This window comes from Lipophrys pholis (genome assembly GCF_963383615.2).
Source record: "Lipophrys pholis genome assembly, chromosome: 4".
Lineage (NCBI taxonomy): Eukaryota > Metazoa > Chordata > Actinopteri > Blenniiformes > Blenniidae > Lipophrys > Lipophrys pholis.
Window position 1 is genome coordinate 24,753,855 of NC_137637.1, and position 26,463 is coordinate 24,780,317.

Genomic DNA, 26,463 nt, shown 5'->3' on the forward strand with positions numbered 1-26,463 from the left:
AAATTACTTTACTCTTAAAAGCACCACAATTGTTATGATTCCACACTGTAAATCTTACAACATGTATACATTTAAGAGGATTCATGCTTTACTATTATATACAGTATCTTTTACACTCATTTCACAACAGTTTAGCAAACGCTGGTAGTTCACTTTTACCGTAACGAGGAAAATCATGACCAACAAATTAAGTTCCTATTTGTATGCTCTTCAAAGCAACATAGACATCTTTTCATTGTGGAAAGTTACACAAAATAGAGAAAAAGCATTAAAAAAGTAGAAAAATAACACACCTAACATTATCTATATATTGAGGTCAATATATAGTATATACACACAAGGAAGTAAGTCCTTATTAAACCTTACTTTGCCAGGCATGAAATAATTCACAATAAAAAGATTATATAGCAAAAGGTTGACACAACATTTAACTTCAAGATCTATAAATAAAACTTTAAAAACAAACCACAAACTCCACTGTATAACTAATAAATAAGAAAAAAAAAAGTCTTAATTTAATGCATTTTACTTTTTGGCCAGCTTAAACCATCTTGCATTCATTTTTTGTCAGGTTTCATATTTCCTGCAGGGTGCAAGATAATCTTCCATGTGTATAATTTAAGACATAAATTAGATTATTTATGTAAATATGAAATTAAATTAGACATAGTACGAAGCAAACAAGAGTGAAATGCAATATCTTTTACATCAAAATGTCTTTGGCAACACAAAGCTGTAAGTAAGACGGTCCATTGATTGTTTCAGAAATAATGAATAAGTATCATAGTTCAGCTGTAAATCAGATTTTTTTCTAGGCATGCAATGCTCCATCAACTCCGTCATCCTAACCATAAGTCTCCATCTAAAACTACTTTCCTTTTGCGGCTTCAGAGCTCTTTTCCTTCTGCTTTTGCAGATTAAATTTCCCCAGTGGTTTGTCTCATTTGAAAGGCAGAAAATGTGTGCATGAGCATGTTTACGTGTAAGTGTGTCGGATCGGGGCTACGTTGGAGCGTTCCCTCACATGTATGTATGTATGTATGTATGTATGCCTTTTATGTGTGTGCACATTTGTTCGTAGTTACCGCTGAACATTGAATGTGTTATACTTGTGTTGTGCGTATCATGTGTCATCATGGTTTTGCACATCTTGTTTGTCTGTGTCGTAGATCCGCATACTTTTGTTTAAGTGAGTGCATGCTGGCGAGTGTGTGTGTGTGTGTGTGTGTGTGTGTGTGTGTGTGTGTGTGTGTGTGTGTGTGTGTGTGTGTGTGTGTGTGTGTGTGGTCCAGAGAAAATGAAGTGATTGCTACCTGCAATGTTCAGTCAATTATCATGTCAAGTCTTTTCAAACACTGTCTGATAGCCTTTGTCTCGGAACAAACTCCTGCCTTTTTCTTTTTTTAAACATTTGTTTTCCTTCTTAAAATAAACAAAGCTATGATGCCGCTAAATCAAACTGAGCTGAAAAACTAATGAAGTCAGATCTCCAAAAGTCCACTGCTGTTCTCCACTCCATTAGGCGTGCCAGTCTTCTCATCTCCGTTGGTGATTTGGTCAGCCACAGTGTTGGTGGGTACAGCACCGGAGTTGAGCTCTGTGGTCTCTTCACTGCGAGGATCTGTGTCTCCCTCCACAGCTACAGCTTTGCCCTGCATCGCAGAATCTGCGTGGGTCTTCTGATGCTTTGAGAGGTGGTCGCTGCGTGTGAAGCGCTTGTTGCACAGTAGACAGGTGAACTTCTTCTCCCGCGTGTGGGTGCGCACGTGTCGCTCCAGTTCATCTGAGCGGGTGAAACGCTTCCCGCAGAACAGCCAGTTGCAAACAAAGGGCCGCTCGCCGGTGTGCCAGCGAAGGTGGGCCTTCAGGTGGGATGCCTTGCCATAGACTTTACCGCAGCCAGGGATGTGGCAGCTGTGCACTGGTTTCTTCCTCAGAGAGGCAGCTGAAGCTCCCAGCCTCTCAAGCTCCTGACAGTTGGGGCAGTCACACGAAGACCTGGTCGGTGTACCTCCTCCGCTGTACCCCCCTGATCCTCGAGCAGGCTTTAGGCCCATGGGACTCTCAATCAGTCCTGCGCTTGGCACAGGCTTGGGCTTGTACATGTCCTGGGGCAGCATGTGCTGGGAAGGCTGGAGGAGGTGTGAGGAGGAGCCCAGTCCCACAGAAGGGTAAGGAGCTGGGTTGAGTGGTGTAAAATCGGTGCTGTAACTGGGCAGCTGTGGGCTGAGGGACGCCTGTGGCGCTACAGGCTGCAGGGAGGCCTGAAGACCTCCGTCAGCCTGGGGCTGTGACGCAGACAGCCAGTTGGAGTTGGGGTGGACATCCCACCATGAGGATGTGGCATTAGCTGGAGCAGCAGTTATACCAGGGTGGATACCAGCCTTATACCAGGAGCCATAGGGGTGTGTCATATCCAGCGAGGTATAGACACTGGTGAGACAGTCAGCTGTAGCGTGGGTCTTAGACACTAAAAGAGACGGATCCTGGGAGACAGAGGTCTGGAAGGAGTGGGAGAAAGGGTTATACTCTGTAGCGTAGCCTCCGGCTGAAGGAGGGGGGCTTCCAGTGGGAGTGAGCAGGCCGCCCCCTCCTCCTCCACCTCCGGCTGTGGTGAAGGAGCCAGTGTAGGAGTCCGCCAGGCCAGTGCCGTCTGTGGTGCGTCCGTTTTTAGCTGTGTGAAGGTCAGAGGTCATGGTGTAGGTCTTCTTCACTGGAGTGGTGCTGCCGGTCTTACCGGGTGTTGCAGAATCCCTGACGGGGCTGGTGCTGCCAAACTTGTTACAGGTAGCAGTTAACATAGCCAGAGGACTGGAGCCATAGCGTGCGTCTTCCTGGGGAGGAGGAGACAAGGGCAGAAAATGAGACTGTCTGTCTGCAGGAAATGGCTCCTTGCCGCTGCTGCTTCTGTCAGTGTCAACTCTAATAAAAAACGTATGTGTAACTGCCACCGCGGGCTTTTCCTGCTCTCTGCATTTTCAAAGTGGTCAGGCCAAATTCAGGCACTGAATGTTTATGCTTGCGCAGGTTCTGCTCTGCTCAGCAAAGCGGAATTCCCACACGCTTTGTTTTACCTCAACCAAAACTATTTCTAATTTCACAATCATAATTTGGTTCAAAATGTTTTCTTACCTGTTTGAACATATGTAAACATACGCTGTCTGCTCAATTGTCTAATCACTGCAGTAGTAACTGTATCCCACATACAACAGAGATAGAGATCTTGCCAAAACATGTTTCTTATGGCATTGAAGATGCCGACAGTCATTTCAGCTATATCTGTTGGATTTGTCATTATCGCGTTTATATTTAAATAAGGGTACACATCATCTTTGTTCATGATCTGGGTTACGATGTGTTATTTCATGTCAGCATTGAGAATCAATATGCGAACACGACAATCAAACTAGGTTTGAAGGGACCATATTGAATCATCAAATGATTAAAAGTAAATTAAAGGTAAATCACATCACAACTCAGACGACAAGTATTTGTCATTCTCAACGCTTTACATTTGTACATAACCTAATAAAAAATGCTTCATCGTTGTAATATTTCCATAATTTTTATTTCATAGAAACAGCGGATAGTTTTTTCAATGAAAAAACAAACTGGAATTTTCAATATCTGTGCTGTACTGTCACTTTGTCGTCTGCTGTGGGACACTTGAATTCAAAATAAATCTGTCGGGAACTTCATCAGCATCAGTACACCACATATGTTTTTCACTTCAGCTGTAACTTTAAATCTCTTTGGAAAAAAGTTGTATAAATTCTCCAAACTTTAGGAGTGAAAGCTTGAACTTTTCCTGCTGACAGCCATTAGGAGGGGATTAGTGGTTATCTCCTTCCCATGGGACATACTCTGTCTTAGTTTTTCCCCTCTGCTTTCAGGTGAATATTTGTTCATCATATATTTTAAGATCATTTAGTGCTTTTACAGTCCCTACTGTTCATAGTGGAATAGTTTTTTGTTTTTTTTTATCCCGGATTTGGCACTATACAGACAATGAAGTGAATTTTATTAAGTTGAAATACATCACCACTGGAAAGTGAAAGCTACTTATGTTAAATCTGAGTGATAAATGTTATTGCTCTCTCTTAGACACCTAATGGTTTAACAAAAAAACCAAAAAAAACCCCAATGTTTGCAATAAGGTTTTGTGGCACATATCAAATTCTGTCAATCTATCCTCATTGATGCAGATTGTAGTTGCAAGTTAAAAAAATACCTTCACGTTCTCACATTAAGATTTGATCATAAAATTCACCCTGAAAGTTCATAAAAAGTTACATCAGATCACATAAAAGTTTGCTGAGAGGGGAGAAAAAGAGAGAAAAGAAATCAAATGCACTTACAATTACGTTCCCTACCTCCAGAATAGATGCGGCCATCCCTGAGAAACAAAATCCTAAGGAAGCTGAGGGGAGCGGAGAGGCGCAGCTCGGAGTCCCGGGACACTTTGGAAGAAGTTGGGCTCTAACGCGGGGAAGTGTTTTGAGGCTCTGGGGGCCCGCCCCCTAATTACAGGCTCTGGGCTCTTTGAAGACTCGCTAAGAAGCAATAAAAAAAAAAAAACCCAGAGATGGAGGAAAAGGGACGGAGATTGGTGGCTAAAAGGAAGACATCCCACCTCCCCAAAACGAGAGTGAATCAGTTTTCTATATAAATGCATGAATGGGTTACTCATCAATCACCATGTGGACATTATTTCAATTTCTCTGGTATTATTTTTTCCACTGGGATTAGAGCAGTGGAGTCTAAAGGGAAAGACTACATTTAATATCACCTCAGGAATTATCTGGAAGGATTTCTTGACAGACCAAAGCATGCTTTAAATTACATTAATGCTATTAGACACATGGCTGTTAAATAACTCTGAAAAGGGGAAAAACAACAAAAGAAAATGTAGCTCAGGCCTGAGCCACACAAATAAGAAAAAATTAACTTAACCAAGTCTGTGGTTTCCATCCGAGATTTTATTATTCTGGTTTCAACCCTTTCTCTGTTTCCAATATTCTTAAACGCATTAAACTGCCTCTTCAGACATTAACTGTTATGGTTAAAGAGTCTGAAGTACAGAGGCAAGCCAAGAAGAAAAGGATCAAGTCATTATATAAAATAAAAAAGAGATTATCACATCAAATAAAATGAATTCAAACGACACATTCAAGAAGGAAGGAAACACTGGCAAGATTGTTCCCAACAGTGAAAAGTTTGTTTATGAAAGAAGCATTGACTGGAAAAGATGTGAAAAACACATTTTGCAAAAATGTAAAGCCCATTGACAAAACATGCTTGTCAATTAGGTTATTCAAACATCTACACATAGAAATGTTCATAATTATCATATTTATTCTGACATATTATGTCTTTAATCAAAGCATTTTAAATTTTTAAACAATAAAAAAAAACTAAAAACTTTTATATTGATTGTTGAAGCTCCAGAAATGTCTAGGTGCATTGTCTCTTTATGCATACAATTATCATATTCAGAATTTCAATCAGTATAACAACCTGCAAAAGTGTAAATCTAAATTCTTTGTTGCCAAAGTTGGAGAGAAACTGAAAATTCTTATGCGACGATACATGATTTACTGAAAGCAGTACAGACAATTAATTGAACTGTATTCATGGTGTCACACTAAACTTTTGCATAACCATACAAAATTCACCTACAAAGTATTTGTATATCATTAGAACCTACTTCTCTGTCTGGTCCACTTTGTGAAAGCTGAACATTCATTTAACCCTCGATTGGCTGCTCATAGATGTACTTTTCAGTCTTTGAGTGTGGTTGAAGATTTTTCAAAACTTTTCTTTTTACTTTAGACACCTACATAACGACTTTTACATACCATACGCCATAATATATATTAAAGAAAATGTCCATCTCAGCAAAATCCCAGCTTTCAAATTTGTCTGATACTTTTTACACTTTTCTGTCTGATGGAATGTGTTGAATACACAAAGGTAGGCTGCTTTAAATATGGTAGACTGCGTGCATTATTCTTTTTTAAAGGAAGATATTTAAATATTCAAGTGCCAGAAGTATTACAGTAAAACACCTTTCTAAATGTACAGTACAAATAAATAGGTTTTTAGTGACTGATTATTTCCACATTACTTGTTTTTGCATACTAACATAAAATGGTAAAAGTGGCCACTTTCCAGGTTGTATTAGAAGAATAGATCTTTTTAATTCACAAAGATTCACATGGTATAGTATAGTTTATGTTTAATGCATTTTTAGTTTTTATATCAGGTTTCTTTTGTGAAATTGTCATGTTAATTGGAAGGTATATGCATCTATGGATATACAGAAAATGTATTGAAAGTGAAAATAAGTTATATTTATCATAAGGATGAATATATTATTTCTCCACTTTGGATTATGCTGTAGTAAAGATACAGATTATTTCAGGAATAGCTTGGCTTGTATTTGAAATTATAACATGCTTCTTATATGAAAGTACAGAATACAGAATTAATACATTTTTCCCAACACCATGTAGCAATGAAAATAACTTCTCTGTCCTGTTTACAAGTTTTGGAAAGATGAAAATGTAATCAAAGTGAAAAAAAAAAAAAAAAAGATATCAACTGTCTTTCATGGAGCGCTATGTTCACTTTAGTTTCCTCTACTGGTTGAACAAGTCAAAAGCTCAACTTTCGGTCTCTGCTAGGACGGATTCTCAGCGCCTTTTTGTGGGCGTCTCGTTTTCTGAAGGAGAGTACAGAAGATTAAAATTGTTGTCAAAAATAAACATATAATTTCTGTCCTTATTTTCTCCTCAATTACAGGGCATGGTCAGAGCTGGGCTTGTCGTTTTGCAGAGTCTGGCCCTCACATGAACACAGCGGCTATATTTGGCAGTCTGCTCTCCAACTGACCTTCATCGCTTTATTTTCTTATTCCAGAAGGGTTGTGAGCAGGAGAACAAAGGTCTCTACAAGCGGCGGTTTACACAGTCGCACACTCCAGTGGGACTCACAGCCACATTTAAAAACCTGGACAACTCACCTCGAGCTGAGGGTGAAGTGTCACAGGAGGCAAACGACTACATCTATCTATCTATCTATCTATCTATCTATCTATCTATCTATCTATCTATCTATCTATCTATCTATCTATCTATCTATCTATCTATCTATCTATCTTTAAAACTCTCCCGTGTTGCGCGTGGCGATCTTTTTTGACACTTTTTTGAGGCGTTTCCCTCCCCTCTCATTTGACACATGGTCTGTTAATGTCGCGAGTCTTTAAGTGAAGTGTTCCTTTCATTCTTAGCGTTCATTAATGTTTTACGTTTTACATTTGAGTGAAATGAGAGAGGGACGTAAAATGTCTCCTATACTACTAAGAAGCGGTGCGCCACGGGCTGCTTTTCCCCATTTTTATATGACCTGCAGTAATCTAAATCTTTGGCGTGCTCCCATTTACAGTTGTCTTCAAAAGAGAGCAAGTGAGATCTATAATTAGAGAATGCGTTAAGCTCTTAACAGCCTCTTCAAAAAGCTTTCTCTGCTCTATTTGCTATTTTCTGCCCCGTGTGGTTGAAGGTTTTTGGGTACAGGCACTGCAGGCTTGATGAACCTCGGGGCGTTGGGTGGGCATGATTGTGTTTCCCTGAGTTGATTAGAAGTTGCATGTGCATAGTTATTGTCCATATGACAGCTATCAGACATGTTTGAATGTTTTTTATAGCTCGCTCATTAGCCAGAGGCGGGTTGGTTATCAGTCAGTCTTCCACTGAAACACTTCCATGTTTCTCTATTTTCTAATGCTTCTCAATACAAGCAAGAGTATTGCAATCCATAGTTTAGTGACCAGATCTGCTCTTTTTTTTCCTGAACTTTGTCTTCGTGCTTCACCTCATTTTGCAAAAACTGCCAACACACAATGAAATCTAGTCCCTCCAGCGATTATTGAGGGGAACAAAAAAAAAATCTTTATTTGCAGAATTATCTGAAATCATTGTCTGTGTTTGTCTATGTTATATGATTTGTTTCCCCCATTTTTAACGATGAATTACAATTCAATGACGTAGACGTTTCTATTCGGTTCCTTTAATGCCTTTAATGAAGGGAAAAGTGTGATAATCTGTAGAAGTTGTAAACCTTCACAAACATGACGTTTAGGAATGTGGATCGATGTGGTTCAATGTTCATGAGGGGTCAAAATGATAACGTTCAAGGTGGTTCAGCATTTGTTTCAGTTGAAAACAGTGGGTGTTTTGCAAGGTACTAAAATTTAGTATACCTGCTAACATTGACTGAGTTACTCATTACGTCCTGCATAAATCACATCATTCTGTTGGAAGTCCAGTAGTGGTGCACATATGCTCTTTCACTCTGTGTTAATCAGTTATTATCATAATCAGGCGCAGTATCTTCATTTGCACACTGTATGGTATGAACCAGCAGGCGATACAGCTTTCACCCGTCATGCAAACAGATTTATGCGCTCATGACATTGAGCAGAGGCAGTTACAAAATAAATAAACTTAAAGACTTTATAACTTATAAAAGGTAAGATAAAGTTTAACTAATGGCTTAAAATACTGCTCTGCCACTGTGGAGGCAGGCTAACGTCGGTTAAAGCTTCCTGCTTGAGCAGAACACTAGTAATTGTAGCTGTTATAAATCTTAAACCACCCTTTAACGCATTACTTTAAATAACATTATTACCAACACTCTTTTGAATACATTTAAAAAGCTGTTAGTGCTGATGATGCTCCTGGACATATATAATAAACTAGATAATAAAATAAGATACACAGGACTGTCTGAAACGTCACTAGGCTGAATACAACTTTATGTATTCCGTACCGACATCAGTACGCAAATACATACAAAAAGGTGTTTTGTAAAATCACACACTGACATTTATAACTTTATATATCAAGGACTTTAGTGACTTCCTTTTACCCGCTTGGTTTTGTATTCTGTTTTCAAAGTCAGAGAAAGTTCCAACTTTCCATATTGACATACAATAAGTTTTCCCAGAAAACACTGGTAAAAAAACAGGAAGCAATAACATTGAATCCAACATAGGCCAACTCAGTCACATTCACCCGTGGTCAGCTTTTCCGTGCAAAGACATTCGTGCTTTTACACAATGGGGTTGTTTCTCCTTGTAGCTCAACACCAAAGAAAAGACTCCTCCCTGTGACAATGGTGGGTTGGCATGATGGTATTTGCGTACATCCAGTTGTTTTCTGAGAAGAGACTGTAGTATTTTATTAAACTATGTCCAAAGGACACGGGTGCTGAACTGAACATTGAGCTTTATATTGAACCTTAGCTTCAGAGTGAGTAAACAGTAAATAGGTACATGTAAATACACAGACATAATACTGTTGGTCATTGTTCAGTAACCTCTTGTGTAGGTATATATTCTTGTACTGCTGCATTGTACTGAAAAAGTGTAATAATGAATGATATAATATGTTATAGGTGATGACAGACAGATTCGTACTTTATTGAGCCAAAAGAAAATTCTGGTTTTCAGCCATTCTTACCAACAATAATGAAAAAAAAAGAACAAATATATTCAGAAAATAGGCATTATGTACATAAACATGAGATGAAATATACAATTAAACTTAAATACACTAAGAAAATACCCCAAACAGACACATGTATACTGAATATTCACAAATAATCATTAAGTAACAACACCAAGAATGAATAGCACTGGTGTCTAAAAATGTGATATATATTATAATATCCTCAATGATTATTGGGAAAGCATATTTTTTTTTAAATATTCACCATTGAATGCAGCTTAGAATCTGTCCTAATCTTGGAGACTCACAATGTATATCAAGTTTTATATATATAGTTTTTGGTATAAAGTCAGATTTAGGTGCAGTACATTTTTTCAATTCCTATGCTTGTCAGATAAATAAATTAGTGTGAGCCGTACTTGCTTTCAGGATTATAGAAGTCTTTCAGGAGACTTCTGGCATTCCTTGTCTACACTTTAACTCAAGCAAGTTCACCCAGCAGGCATCTTACTTGAAATAGCGACGAGGTTCTGCCCAATGGTTTGTCTTGGTGGTAACACAAAAACACAACAGCAGTACAAGCGTATATGGACCAAAGCAACGCGCCTCTTTACATATTCAGAAATGTCTACACATCGGCATCACACACAACATCGAAAATGCATCTTTCTTGTCAGGGTGACTAACCTTCTGTTTTCTACATTGGTTTTAAATTGGGCTCTTGGTATCATTAGGCCATTACGGCAACCAAGTAAGTGTGTATAATGGTGGATCAATGGAATATCTCGCCATAATGCATTTCCCTTGACATTCCCCTCTGGGCTGCAACCCTCAGAAAATTAACAATGTTAATAATACTGCGACAGAGGGGGAAAATTGAAATGATTAGATGTGTTTTACTTTGCTGCTGATGGAAATGTGGTGAGAGGGAATCAGGGTCAGGGATAGACTTGCCTTGCAGCATGACTCCGTGCTATTTTTCCAGGCCGTGTGGTCAAAGATTCAGAGAGCTTGTCAACGGAAAATGGGAAAGCGAGAGAAGTGGGGGAGAAGAGAGAGAAAGAGAGGGAGACATATAGACAGGGAGACTGGTCGGAAGAGAGACGGGGTAGTGGGGTTATACAACGCACCGCTGAATATCATGTTCATTTGTACTGCTGTTGATGCTGCTGATTATGGCATCAGATGTTAGTCACTTAGGCCTTTCAAAAGTCAGACATGAAAAGCAGCAACATGCTTTTAATAAAATGACCTGCCCGGCTTGAGTGGTCTGTCTCTACTTTGGGGCATGTTGGTGGTTTTGAGTAATTCAACCACCAACAGGCTGCATTTCAACCAGTGGACAGAACAAATCCAGTCACCAGACACGGTGGCAATCACACACAGCCGAGAAGACGCAGTATCAGTAATACTTTTTCCTAAGTGCTTGATTTTGGTGTCCTCAAAACTAAATGTAATAACAGAATTAAAAAAAGTTTTTATCTTCAACTGCTTTCCTCTCCACTCTCCCAATTCTTTGACCCCAATTCCAAGAGGGTTGGTATGATGCGTGTAAAGTAAATAAAAAAAACAAGAGGAATCATTGGCGATTCCCATTAATTATTACGCCCATTATTTGATTCACAATAGAAAACTAGAAAAAGGTTGATTTCATAAAAAGTATTAGCTCGTGTTGATATTGATGGCCCATTCTGTTGTATTTCCTCTTCTTGTAACAGTCTGCTCAAGTCTGGGAATTGAGGACACAAAATTTTTAGAGCTTTTGGAGAGAAATATTATCCCTTTCCTGTCTGATTTAGGATTTTAGCTGTTCGACAGCCCTGAGTCCTTCTCTCACGAACCAATTATATTCTTCTGGTTAAACGTCTGGACTGCAGGCAGGACGACTCAGCAAACGGACTCTTCTGCAGTGAAGCCATGCTGCTGTGATGGATACAGTCTGTCTTTACATACGAGATATAAAAGACTTTTAATGGAAATCGCCATGGTCTGGATCCAGGCAGATGTTCTTATAAAACTTTTTATGTAAATCTTCAAATTGTTGTGCATTTCCAGATGTCAAAGTGGCCCACGCCATAGACATCAGTGCAACCCCATACCATCAAGGATGCTGGTTTTTGACCTCTGGTGTTAACAAGCTGGATATTTCCTCCTCTGTTTAGCGCACAGTGGTTTCCAAAAATAATTTCAGTTTGGATTCATCTGGCCACAATACGTGTTGCCTTGGCGTGGCCCGAGTCGGCTTTAATGTCAACATTTCTTTTGCTTTGCATGACTCAGCTTTTACTTGTATTCCGAACTGCGTTTCACATACAATGCTTTTTGGACGTGTTTCTGAGAAAATGCAGTGGGGTTTTTTTGTCGAATGCCCAAAGAAGAATCCAGCGTTGACCATGTTCACTGAGCAGTCACAAAATTAAAATATATTTCTTTTATGATCCTAGGGGAAACAACTAGGGGTTCATGAGAATTGTGGGATATTATAACCAATTTTTTCATCAACATTTTACACATTGTTTTCCGAACTCTTTGGAGTTTATGTTTACTCCCACATTGCTGTGATGTTTTAGTGACTCCACGTACCAACATCAATCTCATTTAGGGACTTTTTCCTCTGTAAGGAAGTTTCACCATTCGCAGAACAGTGTTTTCTTCCCAGTTTGTAATCACAAATGTTGTGTAACACACTGACTACACTGTTTGCCATTTGGGGTATTACACGCAAGTATCAGCTTGAGAAACACAGAAGTCCATCTACTCCCAAACAAATCCCAGTCCACCGCCTTCTTGCTGTATACAAGCCGACATCTGGCCTGTAATCTCCCCGTCTGTCGAGGAGACCTGTGGCCACCTAATGACCCCAACAGGCGTCATGCATGCAATTGCTCAGGATGGCGCAATGACAGCAATGACAGTCTCTTTCAATATCTCTTTATAGCTACATACTTTGTAAAATGAAAGGGACTTTAAAGATACTACGCTTTCAACTGGACACTGGAAGTCGTCTGGGATGTCATGCAGTGTGGCGCACTCCTGTTGTCAACCCGGCACACAGATAAAAGTACAGATTGTTTGATTCTCTATTAAAATTGCAAATGTACAGCGCATATTGAAATTCAGACTCCTTTTGTTTTATGGGATTTAGAGGCATTTTAATGATCTATCACAGAGATGAACATTTTTAAATTGTACACATTTTTTTTACTTAATATAAAACAGACATAGAGAGACAGCTTTTAAGTCTAGACCTTCAAATTTTAAAGATAAAGAAAGCAGCAATATCGAACAGCTACAATAACTGGTTAAACACTAGAATTACTTGCCTCATATTTAAAAAGTCAAAGTTACAATGATATGATTGTTTTTGTGTGCGTGTGTGTGTGTGTAACATTTTACATTCAAACCTAAAAGTGTTGTAAGGGGTATCTGAGGACATGTGACTGGGCTCAGACTCAAAGATGTCTCATAAGACGTTGGGTTGGCGACCCATCCAGGGTCAACCATACTGTTGCCCATAGTCAGATGAGTTGGATTAAGCAGTAACCGAGATGGATGAATGGGTTGACATCAAGGTGTGGGCAGCTGTGATATCATTCGTGGGGTGAGTCATTTTATAACTTCAAGGTTGGTGGTTGAATCCCCGTTTTACTCTAAACCTGCTTTCTTGGTAGTTGCTGTGCGAATGTGTGAATGTGACGGGCAGTTTAGAGATCCTTCAGATGGCTGACGAGGTGGAAGTGTGCTCATTAACTCAACTCCATTTAAAATTTTCTCTCCGTACTACAAAGTGCATGTCATTTCATCATACATATCTTAACACCATTGTTACCACAACATTAAGATTAGCGGGTGCTAAAAACAGCCACAGACGCTTTATTGTTCCTGTAACAGTGTGTAGACGTCAGAAAACATTGGAAACTCTGTCTCCAACTCAAATTTCTCAAAACTTTGTCTCGACTGTCAACCAAACACAACACTGTCAATGCTTCCAATGAGCATTTCTTTTATTGTGTCTCCCTCCTTTGTTTTTCTACTTGTTGCCTCACCTTTCAGTGTGGCCTTTTGAAACAACCATAAAAAGTTTCCCTTTAGTGTGTGATGTGATTCATATAATCCAGTTGGTTTTCAGACACACCACAATCTAAAGACTTCACACTAGTTCTGAATGACTGTATGCCACGATGTGGGTTTATTTCAAACAGCAACAATTCAAATCAGATTTTAAACTATCATATGTTATGGTGCAAAAAAGATAAAAAAAAAAAAAGTTTGGTTTGTTTTAAAGCCAGAGTAGAAGTGTTCACAATCAATACAATCCTCCTGTGAAGAGCATCCAGGTTGGCGAGCCATAAGAAAACATCGCCACATGAAAAGTCATTATAGTTGATTAAACCAAGTGTGGTTGAGTCCAGGGGGGCAGAAAGTCCTCTGAATTAACAGTTAAGCTGCTTTCCTCATCGCAATTCCTCTGATCAATTAGTCGCTTTTTTGCCGTCACATGTTAACACTTATCGATTTCTTTGAACACCGTCACAGCAGAAGTAACTGTCTTGTACCCACCGGGGGAGCAGACCACCTTACCCTCTCTCCCCTGCTGCTTTATACATATTTAGTCAGTACCCCCAGACCCTGACAGCAGCTGTTGCTGAGGTTTGGGTGGGAGCTCATTACTCCTTGGCGGAGCCCTGCCAAAAAGAAGGAAGGGATTTTTAAAGGGAGTAAATTGAGGTTTTCTTTTTTTGGGTTTCTTTATTTTGTACAGGCAAGTCCAAGACCATGCTTTGTGTGATCTGTTCCATGTGTCGCGTGTGTGTGTGCCACCAGCAGTCACTCGGGTCCCCTCACCCTGGAAATGACTTCCGTTTGCTTTTATTTAATGAACTCCCCTTCTGGATGTGCTTATTGCGCTGAAATAACTAGAATGTATCCTGTGCTTGGTGAGGCTGTAGCATATATAGAGATGTGCCTATAAATTAGGACATTTTATTCAATGTTTTTTCTCCTAATTCTTGTATTCAGCTAATGTTGATCCAAAAAACCCCCAAATAATTAAACCTCTTATTAGTTATTAGTACAAGTGAGTTATTATTTCTAATTACTTCTTGGTTCTTCAAAGTGTAGTGGTGGCAGTTTATTGAGAAATACATTAGGCCTTTTTTTGTAGTCTCCAACCGTCTGCACCATTAGTCTTAATAATGTGCACATAGCTTCATTATTATAGTGTTATTATGACACATTTCATGATCTGTCAACACTTTGTGGGTCAAGTCCGATATAATTCTCAAGTAGCATCAGTTAGTTGGAGGAAAAGGCTTTAAATTTCCCGTCTAGGAAAAAATTATTACTAATAAAAACAACAGACCCCAAACATGTATACAGCTATTTTAAATGTAAAATAACATTTATTTAAGGCTGCTAATATTCATATGTAATGCTGTGGATACAGCCTGTGCTAATAGTAATACTTAAATCATTTAAGTCGGAGCAGCAAGTGGGGTTAGGTTAACCCTAACCCTAACCCTAATCCTAACCCGAACCCTAACCCTCTCTGTCTCTGTCCTATCCTTTTCTCTCCTTCTATCCCCTAACCCCAACCAGAACAGCAGAAATCCTGGTTCTGAGTTTCAGTTTTTTCTTTCCACTGTTGCTAATGCTTGCTCATGTGGAATTGTTGGGTATTTCCCTGCAAAAGTGCTTTGAGGTGACTGTGTTATATCTGGCATTACATAGATAAAATTAAATTGAATTGATAAATGAGTGAGTTGACGATAATGAGGTGGCCCACCTCCAGTAAACGAGAGTTTAGTGAAACAGCAATTGGAAAATAGCCCTAGCAAACTCTCAAGCTAAGGTAAAGATCATTGGCCATGACAAAGAGGAAATATGTTTATGTACAGCAAAAGTAATGAGTGACTAGTTCACTGGTACTCATGCAAGTTAGTAAGTAATTGTTGGGTTGTTAGTAGTTTGATAATTGTTATTTACTGACATGTTACTTCAAAATGTAGTGACATTAGAGTCACTTTATAATGTGGCATTACTATCCTATCCTTTTAATAACATTCTTCCATTATTTGAAATACATAATATGAACAAAAGAGTGTCCCATGATAATAGCCTGCACATTGTGAAATCTCTGAGCACAAATAAAACCGTGGCTGTTTTTGTCTGTGAAGCATTTCTTTCCTCTCATGAGATCCACTTCAACTCTGTGGTCTGCCACTCACAAGACAAAGCCTCCATCTCCCCAACTCCTTTACTCCTAACAGAGGATCGTTCAAAGCTTTACATTTGATGTCTTAGTGCCATAACGATGTGGTTTGGAAGACTGGGACTATCCTTTATTTATGAGAGACATATTGCACTTCGGGAGAAGGGATAACATCTTCAAGTGGGTCAAAATAGTAGATTTCTGTCTGTGTTTGAAACGGGTGACCAAGAGTATCGGGTGTCCCCATTTATTGACTGATTGTGTGGAACAGAAGCGAAGTGTTCTTGACTTGTGTTTCCTCTTCTGAAGAGGAGACTGATGTGAGGATTTCGGGGTGATACCTATCCACGAGGGGAGGGGGTGCCAGTCAAGATAAGCAGAAACAGGATTAGAAGGAGACGCTTTTACACTAAGTCACAATTCAAGACTGTCAGAAGCGATGCTTACTATGAAGCAAAAGTTTGAATGTAAAGGGAGTTGAAAATGGAAAAAATTTGTAAGAGCTCACAGAGACGGTGAGCAGAGTGGGCCGGGCGTGCGCTACAGGAATAGAAGGGCATTATAGGTAGGTAAAATAAGCAGGTCGTACCTAAAGAGGACTTTACTTACTTATAACCTAAAACCCCGAAAATCTAAACAAAAAGGCCAAGCCGCACCATATGTGTGCAAGAGGAAGCTCAAGTCTTTTCTCCTCGAGACCACCCAACGCTTCACCCACACACACTCTCCTCAAAATACACTGAGACCGTGCAGGACTGCGGAACCCAAACTTAACAGATTCCTCAAGCTCCTCCATCTAAGTTTGATACTTTCTGATCATTTTTGCTTTTATGATGGGTAGATACACGAAACCACACAAGCAAAACAGAAGAAGAGAATTTCTCAATGAATTGTGCATTGTTGCCGAAGGAAGTTCAAGGCAAAACTTTATACATGAAGCCAGCGGGGTTACTTTTCAAATTCATCCAAGAGATAAACAATTTCTCCATGATCACTGAAGCCACTGGAGTACAAATGTAGAAATTCTCTCAAAGCCCATTGCACTTTGAGTGAAAATAAAGAAAGAAAAAAAAAAAAAAAACCTTCCTTCCCCCACTTTCCTGAAGCCACAGCATGTGGTCTACTCTGTTGCTGCTCTAAAAATGGCAGGCGGGCGGCCTCGGGAGAAGCCCAGAACAGCCTCCACCGTAATGGCCGTGTGGGTGTGGCCCCTCGTAGATGGCTTTTGAGGGGGCCCCTCCCGGACGCCCGCACCCCATGCCAGCGCCCAAGGGCTCCAGGCTGCCTGACCAGAGACACCGCGATGCGGCCCACGCTGAACTCAGGCCGAGCTGGGCTAGAGTGGGCCGGACTAGGCCAGGACGACAGGCTGCACAGCTGTCCCATGACAGGTTCCTGCACTTCTGCCATCTACTGGGGTCACAGAGGAACGAGACAGTGAAGAAAATGCGCGTATGTCAAATGGAATATGTGAGAAAAACTAATGCGCAAGCTATCCGTACCTGCAACATAGTTGTTTGCTTTCAATGTTTCATTACCAATCAATTATAGACTTTATTCATAAAGGACTTTTCATACAACAGAATGCAACACAAATTGTTTTACGCAATAGAAACAGTAAAACAATACAGCACCATACACACACTCAGAACAATGGGTACATGGATACAATTCAGGGAAATATTGTACTTTTTTTTAGACAGTTTAGACTAGAAGATTAGGTTACCTAACAGTATATAAATCAGCTTGAATAGAAAGAAAAGACTGATAGAAAAAGGCATTTGTAATAGTCAGAACACAGTTAAAAGAAACAAGCCATCCTAATTTCAATTTGGATTGACACCAAAGAGAGGACGCAAAGACATTTGAGTTCCTTCGACTCCAATATCAATAACAGGTTATAGGTTCATACAAACAGGATTTGTGATACCAATACATCCCATAAGGTACTTATAGTTCCAACCGGATGAAAGGAAAACTCAGGATTAAAAAAAAGGATTTAATTGCACTCATTAAAGAGAAACATTGACCAGATTAGACATGTTGTTCAATCAACTTATGCTTTTTAACTTGTCCATGAACACTCAGACTGTCCAGGGTGTTTTCTGCTGTACCCTCTTGAATTGGATAAAACGGTGTTAAAGATGGATGGATGGATGGATTTTTCATAAAACGTTTGTCATTTTTTCAGCTTTGCAACACTGCGCAATAGCTGTTGTTTTCAAATGTGCTCTATGAAAAAACTCAAATGAGTTGAATTAACACTTTTTTGTGGTTAAGGTTATTGCTTTAAACAAATCTATAATTTTAGTTGAACCGATTTAAGACAAAAATATAGCTCTCACAGAAAACTAACTTCATTATTAAGGCTTCTTTTTGTGGAATATATTTCCATATTTCCAGTAAAACTTTCACATTTTAGTGCACATTACTGGGGATCTTCCTTCCACCACCTGAATATGTAACAAACCTTTGAATGAAAACAATACAGGAACAGTATTCTTATGCAAAACACAGACAAATTACCTAGCAGTAGTGGGAGCCTGTCAGAGTGTGACGCCACAAAATGAGAGAATGAAATGAGCTGGTACGCTATGTGCTACAATTTCCACTGTTTTAATGTGGTAAAGAAAAGGCTTTAATCCCTAAAAGGGGCAGGTCAAGCAAACAGTGCAATTCCATATATGCATCCTGTTCAGGAGCAGTCTGTCATTGAAGGAAAAAAAAAACATACTCTGATAGCACACTGTCCATCTAAGCTCATTTCTCCTATTCAAAACCCTACAATAAGAAAGAAAACCTGTAGTAATAAATGGAGTTTTGACATGCTGTGTCAAGATGCCAACCTTCACACGTTTCAGGTGAATTTAGCTCATCTGCTAATCATTTAGATTATTTATTTTTTTAACACTTTGGGCCATATCGTTGATATATGCATAATGTAATATTACACGGGCTACATTTTGCAGGAAAAAGTGCACATCTGATGATAATGTGTGCTGAATGGTGATAGTGAGTGATAGAGTGAAGCCAGCCAGGCACCCTCTGGTTTGAATCAGTGGAATGGGATTGTAGGGGCTTGCGCTCGGTAGGTTGGCTTTTATTGCTTCTCCCCTTTGGTTTTAAACAGATCTGCCTGTTTGTGGAAGTGTGGCTGGCGGTTGGCTCCTCAGCTGGCAAGGCAGCGACGTTTAATTGCTCTTTGTTGTGGCGGGTCGGGGGGGAGACGGAGGCCCTGCGGTTGCTGCTACACAATGGAGCTTTGGCCTGCCAGCACACACGCACACAGTGAACCACACATGGATGAACACACATGCACCTCCATGCTCACAACAGTGTCTTACACACACAAAAATGGGCATACCATCCCATATGTACATGCGTACACTAACAGAAGTGATGCATTGTTCTAAGTTACATTTCCAGAAAGTCAAATATTCTTGATCATCCCTTTGTTTGGGTTTTGAAATCAGCAGACGTTACCACTGACAAGCCACCATATAATGGGAAACTACTTAATGCTGTAACTTTGTCGGTTTATAATAGTTTCACTAAGTGTCGGAGGAAATAAAAGAGGAATTAGAGGGCAAATAAACAGAGGCAGCACGGTTTGTATATTTGTGCTGCTCTATGAATGGCCAAGCATATAATTATCACATTTACAGGGAAAAGCTGCTGAATAATGGGTCATAGTGGGTGTAGCAGTGAGGTAGCAGATCCTCCTTCATTCTGCCCCTCCCAGTGTGTGTGTGTGTGTGTGTGTGTGTGTGTGCGTGTGTGTGTGTGTGTGTGTGTGTGTGTGTGTGTGTGTGTGTGTGCGCGCGCGCACACTTAATATGGTTTTTGAGAAGTACTGAAACTTGTTTACATGCTCATGAAATGAAAACTTGTTTATGTGGGGGTGAAAAGAAAGTCCCAATGAGGAAATTCATTACATTTTTCAGGTGCACACGTGTTTGAATCTCTGTAAGAGCAAGGTTAGGGTCCGGCTAAAGTTGGGGAAAAAGGGTTAACATTGGCCAAGTACTAGTTATAGAGGGAGAGTAGAAACAGATTAGAATAACAGTGTACTTGATGACGAGCTCACACAATGTTTGTCTTGCGAGCGCCAATTACACGCTTGTCTTTATTGGATCACCTTTTGATTCTCGGTACACTTTTCCTGGTTTTATGCAGTTTTGCTTTCCTCCATTTGAACTTCACCATCTCCTCTGGTCTGTCCCAGCCAAAGATGTCTTTGTCTTGTTTACTTCTCCTGCAGCCCCTGCACGTGTGTTTATCCAAATCTAAAGTATTCTTTTTTTCTGGTCCTCCGTCACAGTGGCTTTTGTGCTCAACTGTGGTGAGTTTGTGTATTTTGGTGTAATTTACTCCTACAATTGGACGAATGATGTGCTCCTCTGCTGTGCTCAGGCCCCATTCTCCTCCTCCTCCTCCTCCTCTTCCTCTCCTCTTCTTCTTCCCTCCCAGAGAGGTTCTTTTCCATTGGTGCACTTACTGTAAAGTGTTCCCCCAGCCTCCATCGTTGACCACATCAACTTGGCCAATCACTGATGACTCATTATACACACATAAACAGAACAAAGCACAAACAGTCATCACAGAGTTACTGCATACGTTTACACATACAGTGTCTCTCAGCACCCTCTTTTTCAGATTTTTTTTCCTTCCTTTTTTGCCCTCCCCCTCTTTCTTTCTTTCCTTCTTTCTCTCTGAGCGCTTCGCTCTCTAACACGCACACGGTGTGGATGCACGCCGGGCGAACAGAGCGCCGCGGCACTGTAATTTTTGGAAATGAAAATGGAAACTGGCACCAATTAGGGAGACCAATAAAGTAACCTCAGTTCTATATGTCTGCCAAGTGGTAGAGGGGATTCAACTGGAGAGTATAGGGTTACATCCAGCCTTTAGGTTATCATCCAGATAACATCATACAGTTTTTTCTTTCCCTTTTTAAATTTTTTTTTTTTTAACCATGGTTGCAATTACATCTTTGCTGCTGGTCTGCCTTTCCAGGAACAGAACATCGCATAAAACAGACATCATAAGCATGGCTGATTTAAAGCCTCACATTTTCTAAATTCACTGACTTATGATCTCTTATTAGATAAGTTATTGTTTACGTCCACTGCGGCACAGCTAACAGTGGCGCACTAAGAGAGACATGTTTGGATTTAGTTAAACACCTACTAATTGCCACCCTCATGGCTGCTGTGATTAATTGAATCCTGCAGAGGGTTGTATATAACAAAGAGAGAAGGAAAGGGGCAGATGGGAGGGGAGGGTAAGTTTAATCCCGACTCTGGTAGAGACAGAGTAATAGGGTAATGATTCTGCGGCGCTCTGGTGCTGATGTGGTGTTGAAAGAAGGAACAGGAGAAAGGAAAGACAGAGAGAGAGAGAGGGAGAGAGAGAGAGACCTGAGCTCCAGGAGAACCACTAAATGTTGCCACATTCATCTGCAGCAATGACGATATGCACACACACACACACACACACACACACACACACACACACACACACTGGCCAATGTGCCGATCAGGTATTGTGACCTACAAATGCACCCACATGCAAACCATGTGACTACAGCTCAGTGACTGAGAACAAGCCGGTAAAAACCAGAGGCCTGAGTACATTTACAAATAATTGCACAACAAAAGTTAAATTAGAAGTGCTCAAAGTATAAAAGGAAAATGTGCCACTTTGGAGGATGTTTCTACTAGCTGACAGCTTCAAACATTTCTCCTAAATAAGGCCACAAATGAAGAAAGTGTGGCTGCTCCGACTCTACTCTGTAATCAGTGATAGTTGAGTTACTTTCAGTTATGTAGCTACTGTTTTCTCTGTCAGGAGCCTGTGGACAAATCATATTGTATACAAAATCTTTTGGGAATGACCAATTAATTTCAACTCAACCTGTGGTAATATTGGGAAGGCAAAACAAAAGTAGTTCATCTCAAAGTGTACATTCTAAAGTGTAGAAAAGTCTATTTTTCAAAATGCAAGATACATTAAAAACAGATACTTGTATTAAAGGGACACTTTGCTAAATTTCCTCTCTGTTGTACATTATGTTGCAGTATGAAGTTATCGTAGTACCAGCCCTTTGCCTGGCCTCTGAGTTTTGCCTCTTCTGCTCTTTGTCTTAGTGGGCAGATGCAGTTGTCCAGGTTCGGTTTACTGCTAAAATAGTCTATACCTGGTATATATAAGCAAATGTTATGTTACCTATTCCTGTAGTGACTTCTTTGCGTGACTAAGTGCACCATCTTTTGTAGCTCACAATTTCTGCGCACTCTCAAGTTCTGTTGTCTTCTGAGGTGCCTTTTTTGTGCACAACACTGCCCCACAGGTCAGCTGTGGTATTACTCCTTATGCTACCAGTCTGGAAGAGGCCTGGATATGTACAGTACTAAGTTACACAGCTGATAAACACAGAAGACTGACTGAAGGCTTCATCCGTATCATTTGTGTATTTAGTGTTGAGATACATTTGAGCCTTTAATATGTACACATGAATGGCAAAAGAACATCAGAAATACTTGAGTAAAACACAAACTGCTGAAACTCTAGTTCAAGCTCAAGTATTGGCTACTGCTGAAACATGACCTTCAGAGAGTGCTACAAAAACAGAAAATACTATGATAATATGAAGCTCTTTAAACTATTAGAACACCTGGGAGCTTAAAAAGCTATACAATAAACCAAATTTCTTGGTTCTCTTAGATTTCATTAAAAAAAATTTATTTATACTGTTCGTTTGGTGAGAACCTAATTGTCTTAAAGTGAATGTATGACTGTCTGTCTGTGTTTGTCCTGTAATTTACTGGCAATGTGTCCAAGAGCTACCTTGCCCCGGTGATACAATTTTTAAACAGTCATGCAGAGTTCTACATAACACCAGCGTTTGAAGGAAAAGGAGTTATGAACGAACGACAGTGAGAAGAAGCAGCGACAAAACAGCTCATGGTATTATGACTCATCTGACAATGAGTCATATTTGTCAACAAATGCATCATGCAGAGGAAAAAACATACAAGTGACACTGGTGTATAGATTTTTTTTTTCATGCCTGTATGTAACTTCACTTTATTACTCCTCAGCCGTAGTTATTTCAGAAGCATCTGCAAATTTGTTCCTCCAGCTCTGGCTGTTGTGCTTTTAGCCCATGATTAGCTTTCTCAATTTTCTTAATCATGGTAACAGTTTATCTGATTTACTTTAGCCGCAGACACTCTGAACTCTCACAAAGCTTTGTTTCCATTTTGTTATGTTGCTCTGTCGCCTTTTCTGTTTGAGAAAATTTTTCTTCCAGTCAATTACGGTAGTTTGTTTGTTCGTGAGTAGCAGTTTTTCTGTGGTACTGTACCAGTGTTTTGTAGTCATACAGTGTCATCTGGTGGTCCCAGATTATGTGTATTAATATATTTTGATATATATAAATCACTCCGTAATATAAGTTGCATAACCAACTGAAAAAAGTACAACTTATAGTCCAGAAAATATGGTATTTGTCTTTTCCTGATCAGACCCTAAACTCGGATAAAGTTTCAAATGAAAGTTGTGAGTAAGTTGATATTTTTTTGTGTATAACCCTGCAATAATTTAAGGTGCAAATGCCGCAAATTTCATGTAATAAATGATGTACTGCACTCTGCTACATCTCGTCAAATTTGCTGTCAGACTTTGGCTTGAGGGGCAGTGAGTTCAACTTGCATGCCCACGCAACACACACACACACACACACACACACACACACACACACACACACACACACACACACACACACACACACACACACACACGCACAGGCAGGAATATGCAAACATAAAGTCTACAGTGGTGCTGTTGTGGGTGACGCAAATATATGCACAGTCACAAACATCACTGTGTACTTTCTTTTTATGAATCCTCCCTCACAATGACTTGTGTAAGAACTCAAATATTTTCGCATTATGAAAACATTTTTTTTTTATTCTGGACAACAGTTTTTTTTTTTTTGGTTTTTTTTAAAGGAAACACCCCTGAACCATTTCTCTGCGGCTCTTTGTGGACCGTTTACAAGTATCCTGATGTCTGTCTGCTTCCTTTATTGGTCTTTTCTTCCCTGCTGGGCTGTCAGTCCTCCTCCGTTCCTCCCGTTCTGTACCATCTACTGTTTCCTGTCTCTTTTCCTGTCCTCCTCCTCCAGTTTTTTTTTTCTCTCTTTCTCTCCATCGCTGCCTCCCCATGTCTCCCTCTCGCAGTCTTTTTTGGCTTCTCTGTCTCGTTCTCCCTCACAGTTGGACTCATGTGGGACTGATTGAGCTTGAGGATCTTGCCCTCATCAAAGGCAGAGTGTGGTTGAATGCGAGCAAGCCACTGAGGCTCCAATCTCGCACTGGTTAATGAGACCCCCCCCCCCCCCCCCCGCCTTGTCCTCTTTTTTTCTTCCTCCTCCTCTTCCTCACTCTCCAACCCTGACATTCCCTCAACGACAAGCCCATGCAACACAACCTCCCCCCTTGCCTCGCTTTTTTCTCTTTTCTTCGTCCGTCCTCACTCTTCCCCCCCCGACCCTCTCCTCACATCAGTTTGTCCTTTTCAGCTGCTACTTTACGCTCTCTCGGCTCTGTCATTTCTAACACAGCATCCTCTTTTACCATTCTTCCATATTTCAGTTCTTTATTCCACAAATGTTCTCCTTCTTTCCCCCTCTCCCTCCTTCCTCAGTCCCTCCACAGGCTCAGCTCCAAACCGAGCCTGGCGTCTGTCTCTCTGTGTCCGACCCACTCCTTCCCCATCTCCCCCGCCTCCCTTTTTCTAAACCACCACGACCATCACTGCACTGATGATACATACACTCTCTCACTCCCCTGCCACGGCTCCTGACCTTAATCACTTCAGGCACTCCGGCCACACTTTTGTGCAAGTGCACACATTGTGTGTACACACCAAAGCGACCGCTGTACACAGGTGGGCAACTTTCAAGCAGCCACATTTATGCGTATGTGCGTATAAACAGATGCTTGTTGGGATAGTTTTTCTTCAGCATACATGAATAATTTATCGTTTCCGCTCCTGGTTGGATTTATGCAAGAAAAACACCACAACAATTTACATGAACGTTCAAAGTTTGTGAAACAAATCAACCATTTCTGATGCTCATCCAGATGCGTTTGGCTATTTGAAATTCAACTATTCCTCATCAATATAACATAGAAAATGGTGAAAAGATAACCACAAGGTGTATGGTTTGGAAAATTTAGATAAAGATGATTTATTACTTGGTCATAAAAGTACAGCTTTGGTACTCTATAAGAGTATCACATAAGAAAAAACCCTCTAAATGAAAACTGTACTCATACTTATCAGCATATGATGGTATATTTTGGATTAGAATGATGCATTATGTATATTAATAGTGAAACCACATTTCAAATGAGTAGGAAATCAAGAGTAATGTTGATCATATAGATGTTCAGAAATGTGAATTATTTTGTGTAAGCTATAAAATAACTATGTTTCATTGTGTAGTCCAATACACGAAGTCACTTTGCTGTACTGTTGTAAGCTTACAGGATGACAAATCACAAGCTTGTGACAGCACGGGGGCACCCACCACCCCCTGTGATCTTATTGGCCACCCCGGGTGGCCCTCAATTACCATTGGTTGATGTCTATCACTGTATACAGTTGCAATTGTAAAAGGGAGTACAGTACAACTTAATCTTGACAGTAATTTGAACAGGAAGTGTGGGACTTGATTGATGTCATTGATACCACAAGAAGGAGGCTTCTGTAGGTTTCATAGTAAAAAAAAAAAAAAAATGAATTGGCTGTTGTAACCATGAGGTCATTGAAGCAAGCTTGTGACTGGAAGTTTGCAAGTTTGAATGAAATAACCCCGACCTGCTGAAGTCGCTTCAGAGAGGGGAAATCAAATGATCTGCTATTGCAACCCTGTAAGGCAACGACAACTATGTGATGATTGACAATGCTCAGACAACACTAAACTGCTCAGGAGTTTATTGAATAACTTTTTAATTGCACTGAGGAAGTTAAAGTTATCTTTATGACTTTGTAGTTGAAATATTAAAGAGCGGCAGGATTGAAAGCTTTTATTTTTGTCACTTTTAAATAAAACTCAGAGTTTATCTCTTGGTGCCCCCCCATACATCCTCCTAACAATTCTCTTGATGCACCATTGAAGTTAGCATTGAAATGATATAGTTTGAAGTGGAATGCTCTTCATTCCTGTTCTTCCTTTTGGTGTCTGACATGTGGTATGGCTCTTCAGGGCATGTTGACCACATTCCCTGCCGAGATTGATTGTGACGAGTCACAATAAAACATGATCAGAATGTGATGTGTCATTTTTGCACTTGGTTGCGGTCAGATTATTTCTGGAGACGAAGACCTCCGGCTGACCACTCCGCTGATTGGGTTTGAGCTGAAAAGCCACACAGTCCAGTCTGGTTTGTCTGGACGGGGAAGGCAGAGTGCAAAGACAAGATATCGACATCAGCCTGCAGAGAGCCCCGACCAAACAAGAGCCACAGGCTTCATTTTGTAATTTGACTAGATCATCACATTAATTAGGTGAAGCTCAAAAATAGAGTGGCGTCAGTTTTAGTCTCAGCCAGCAGAAAATGAGAAGGCAGGTTGTGAAAACATCACACATGTCAACAGAACAATTCTATTGCGTGAATCCAGAGATCCAAGCTACTACATGTCTAAAGTTGGGGTTGTGAAACACTG

At 40.2% G+C, this 26,463-nt stretch overlaps 1 protein-coding gene across 2 annotated transcripts; it reads right to left on the reverse strand.

The window, feature by feature from the left end:
• sp7 (Sp7 transcription factor) lies at nt 1-4,464 on the reverse strand. Of its 2 annotated transcripts, none has more exons than XM_080460809.1 (2): nt 4,359-4,464; nt 1-2,834 (listed from the first exon to the last, which is right to left on the reverse strand). In XM_080460809.1, the coding sequence occupies exons 1-2, from the start codon at nt 4,392-4,394 to the stop codon at nt 1,482-1,484; spliced, it is 1,389 nt and encodes a 462-aa protein (XP_080316935.1). In that variant the 5' UTR covers nt 4,395-4,464; the 3' UTR covers nt 1-1,481. The 2 variants fall into 2 exon arrangements, with proteins under 2 accessions (XP_080316935.1, XP_080316936.1); XM_080460810.1 differs by having other exon boundaries at nt 7-2,834; nt 4,374-4,450.
• Between the last annotated feature and the right edge of the window lie 21,999 nt (nt 4,465-26,463).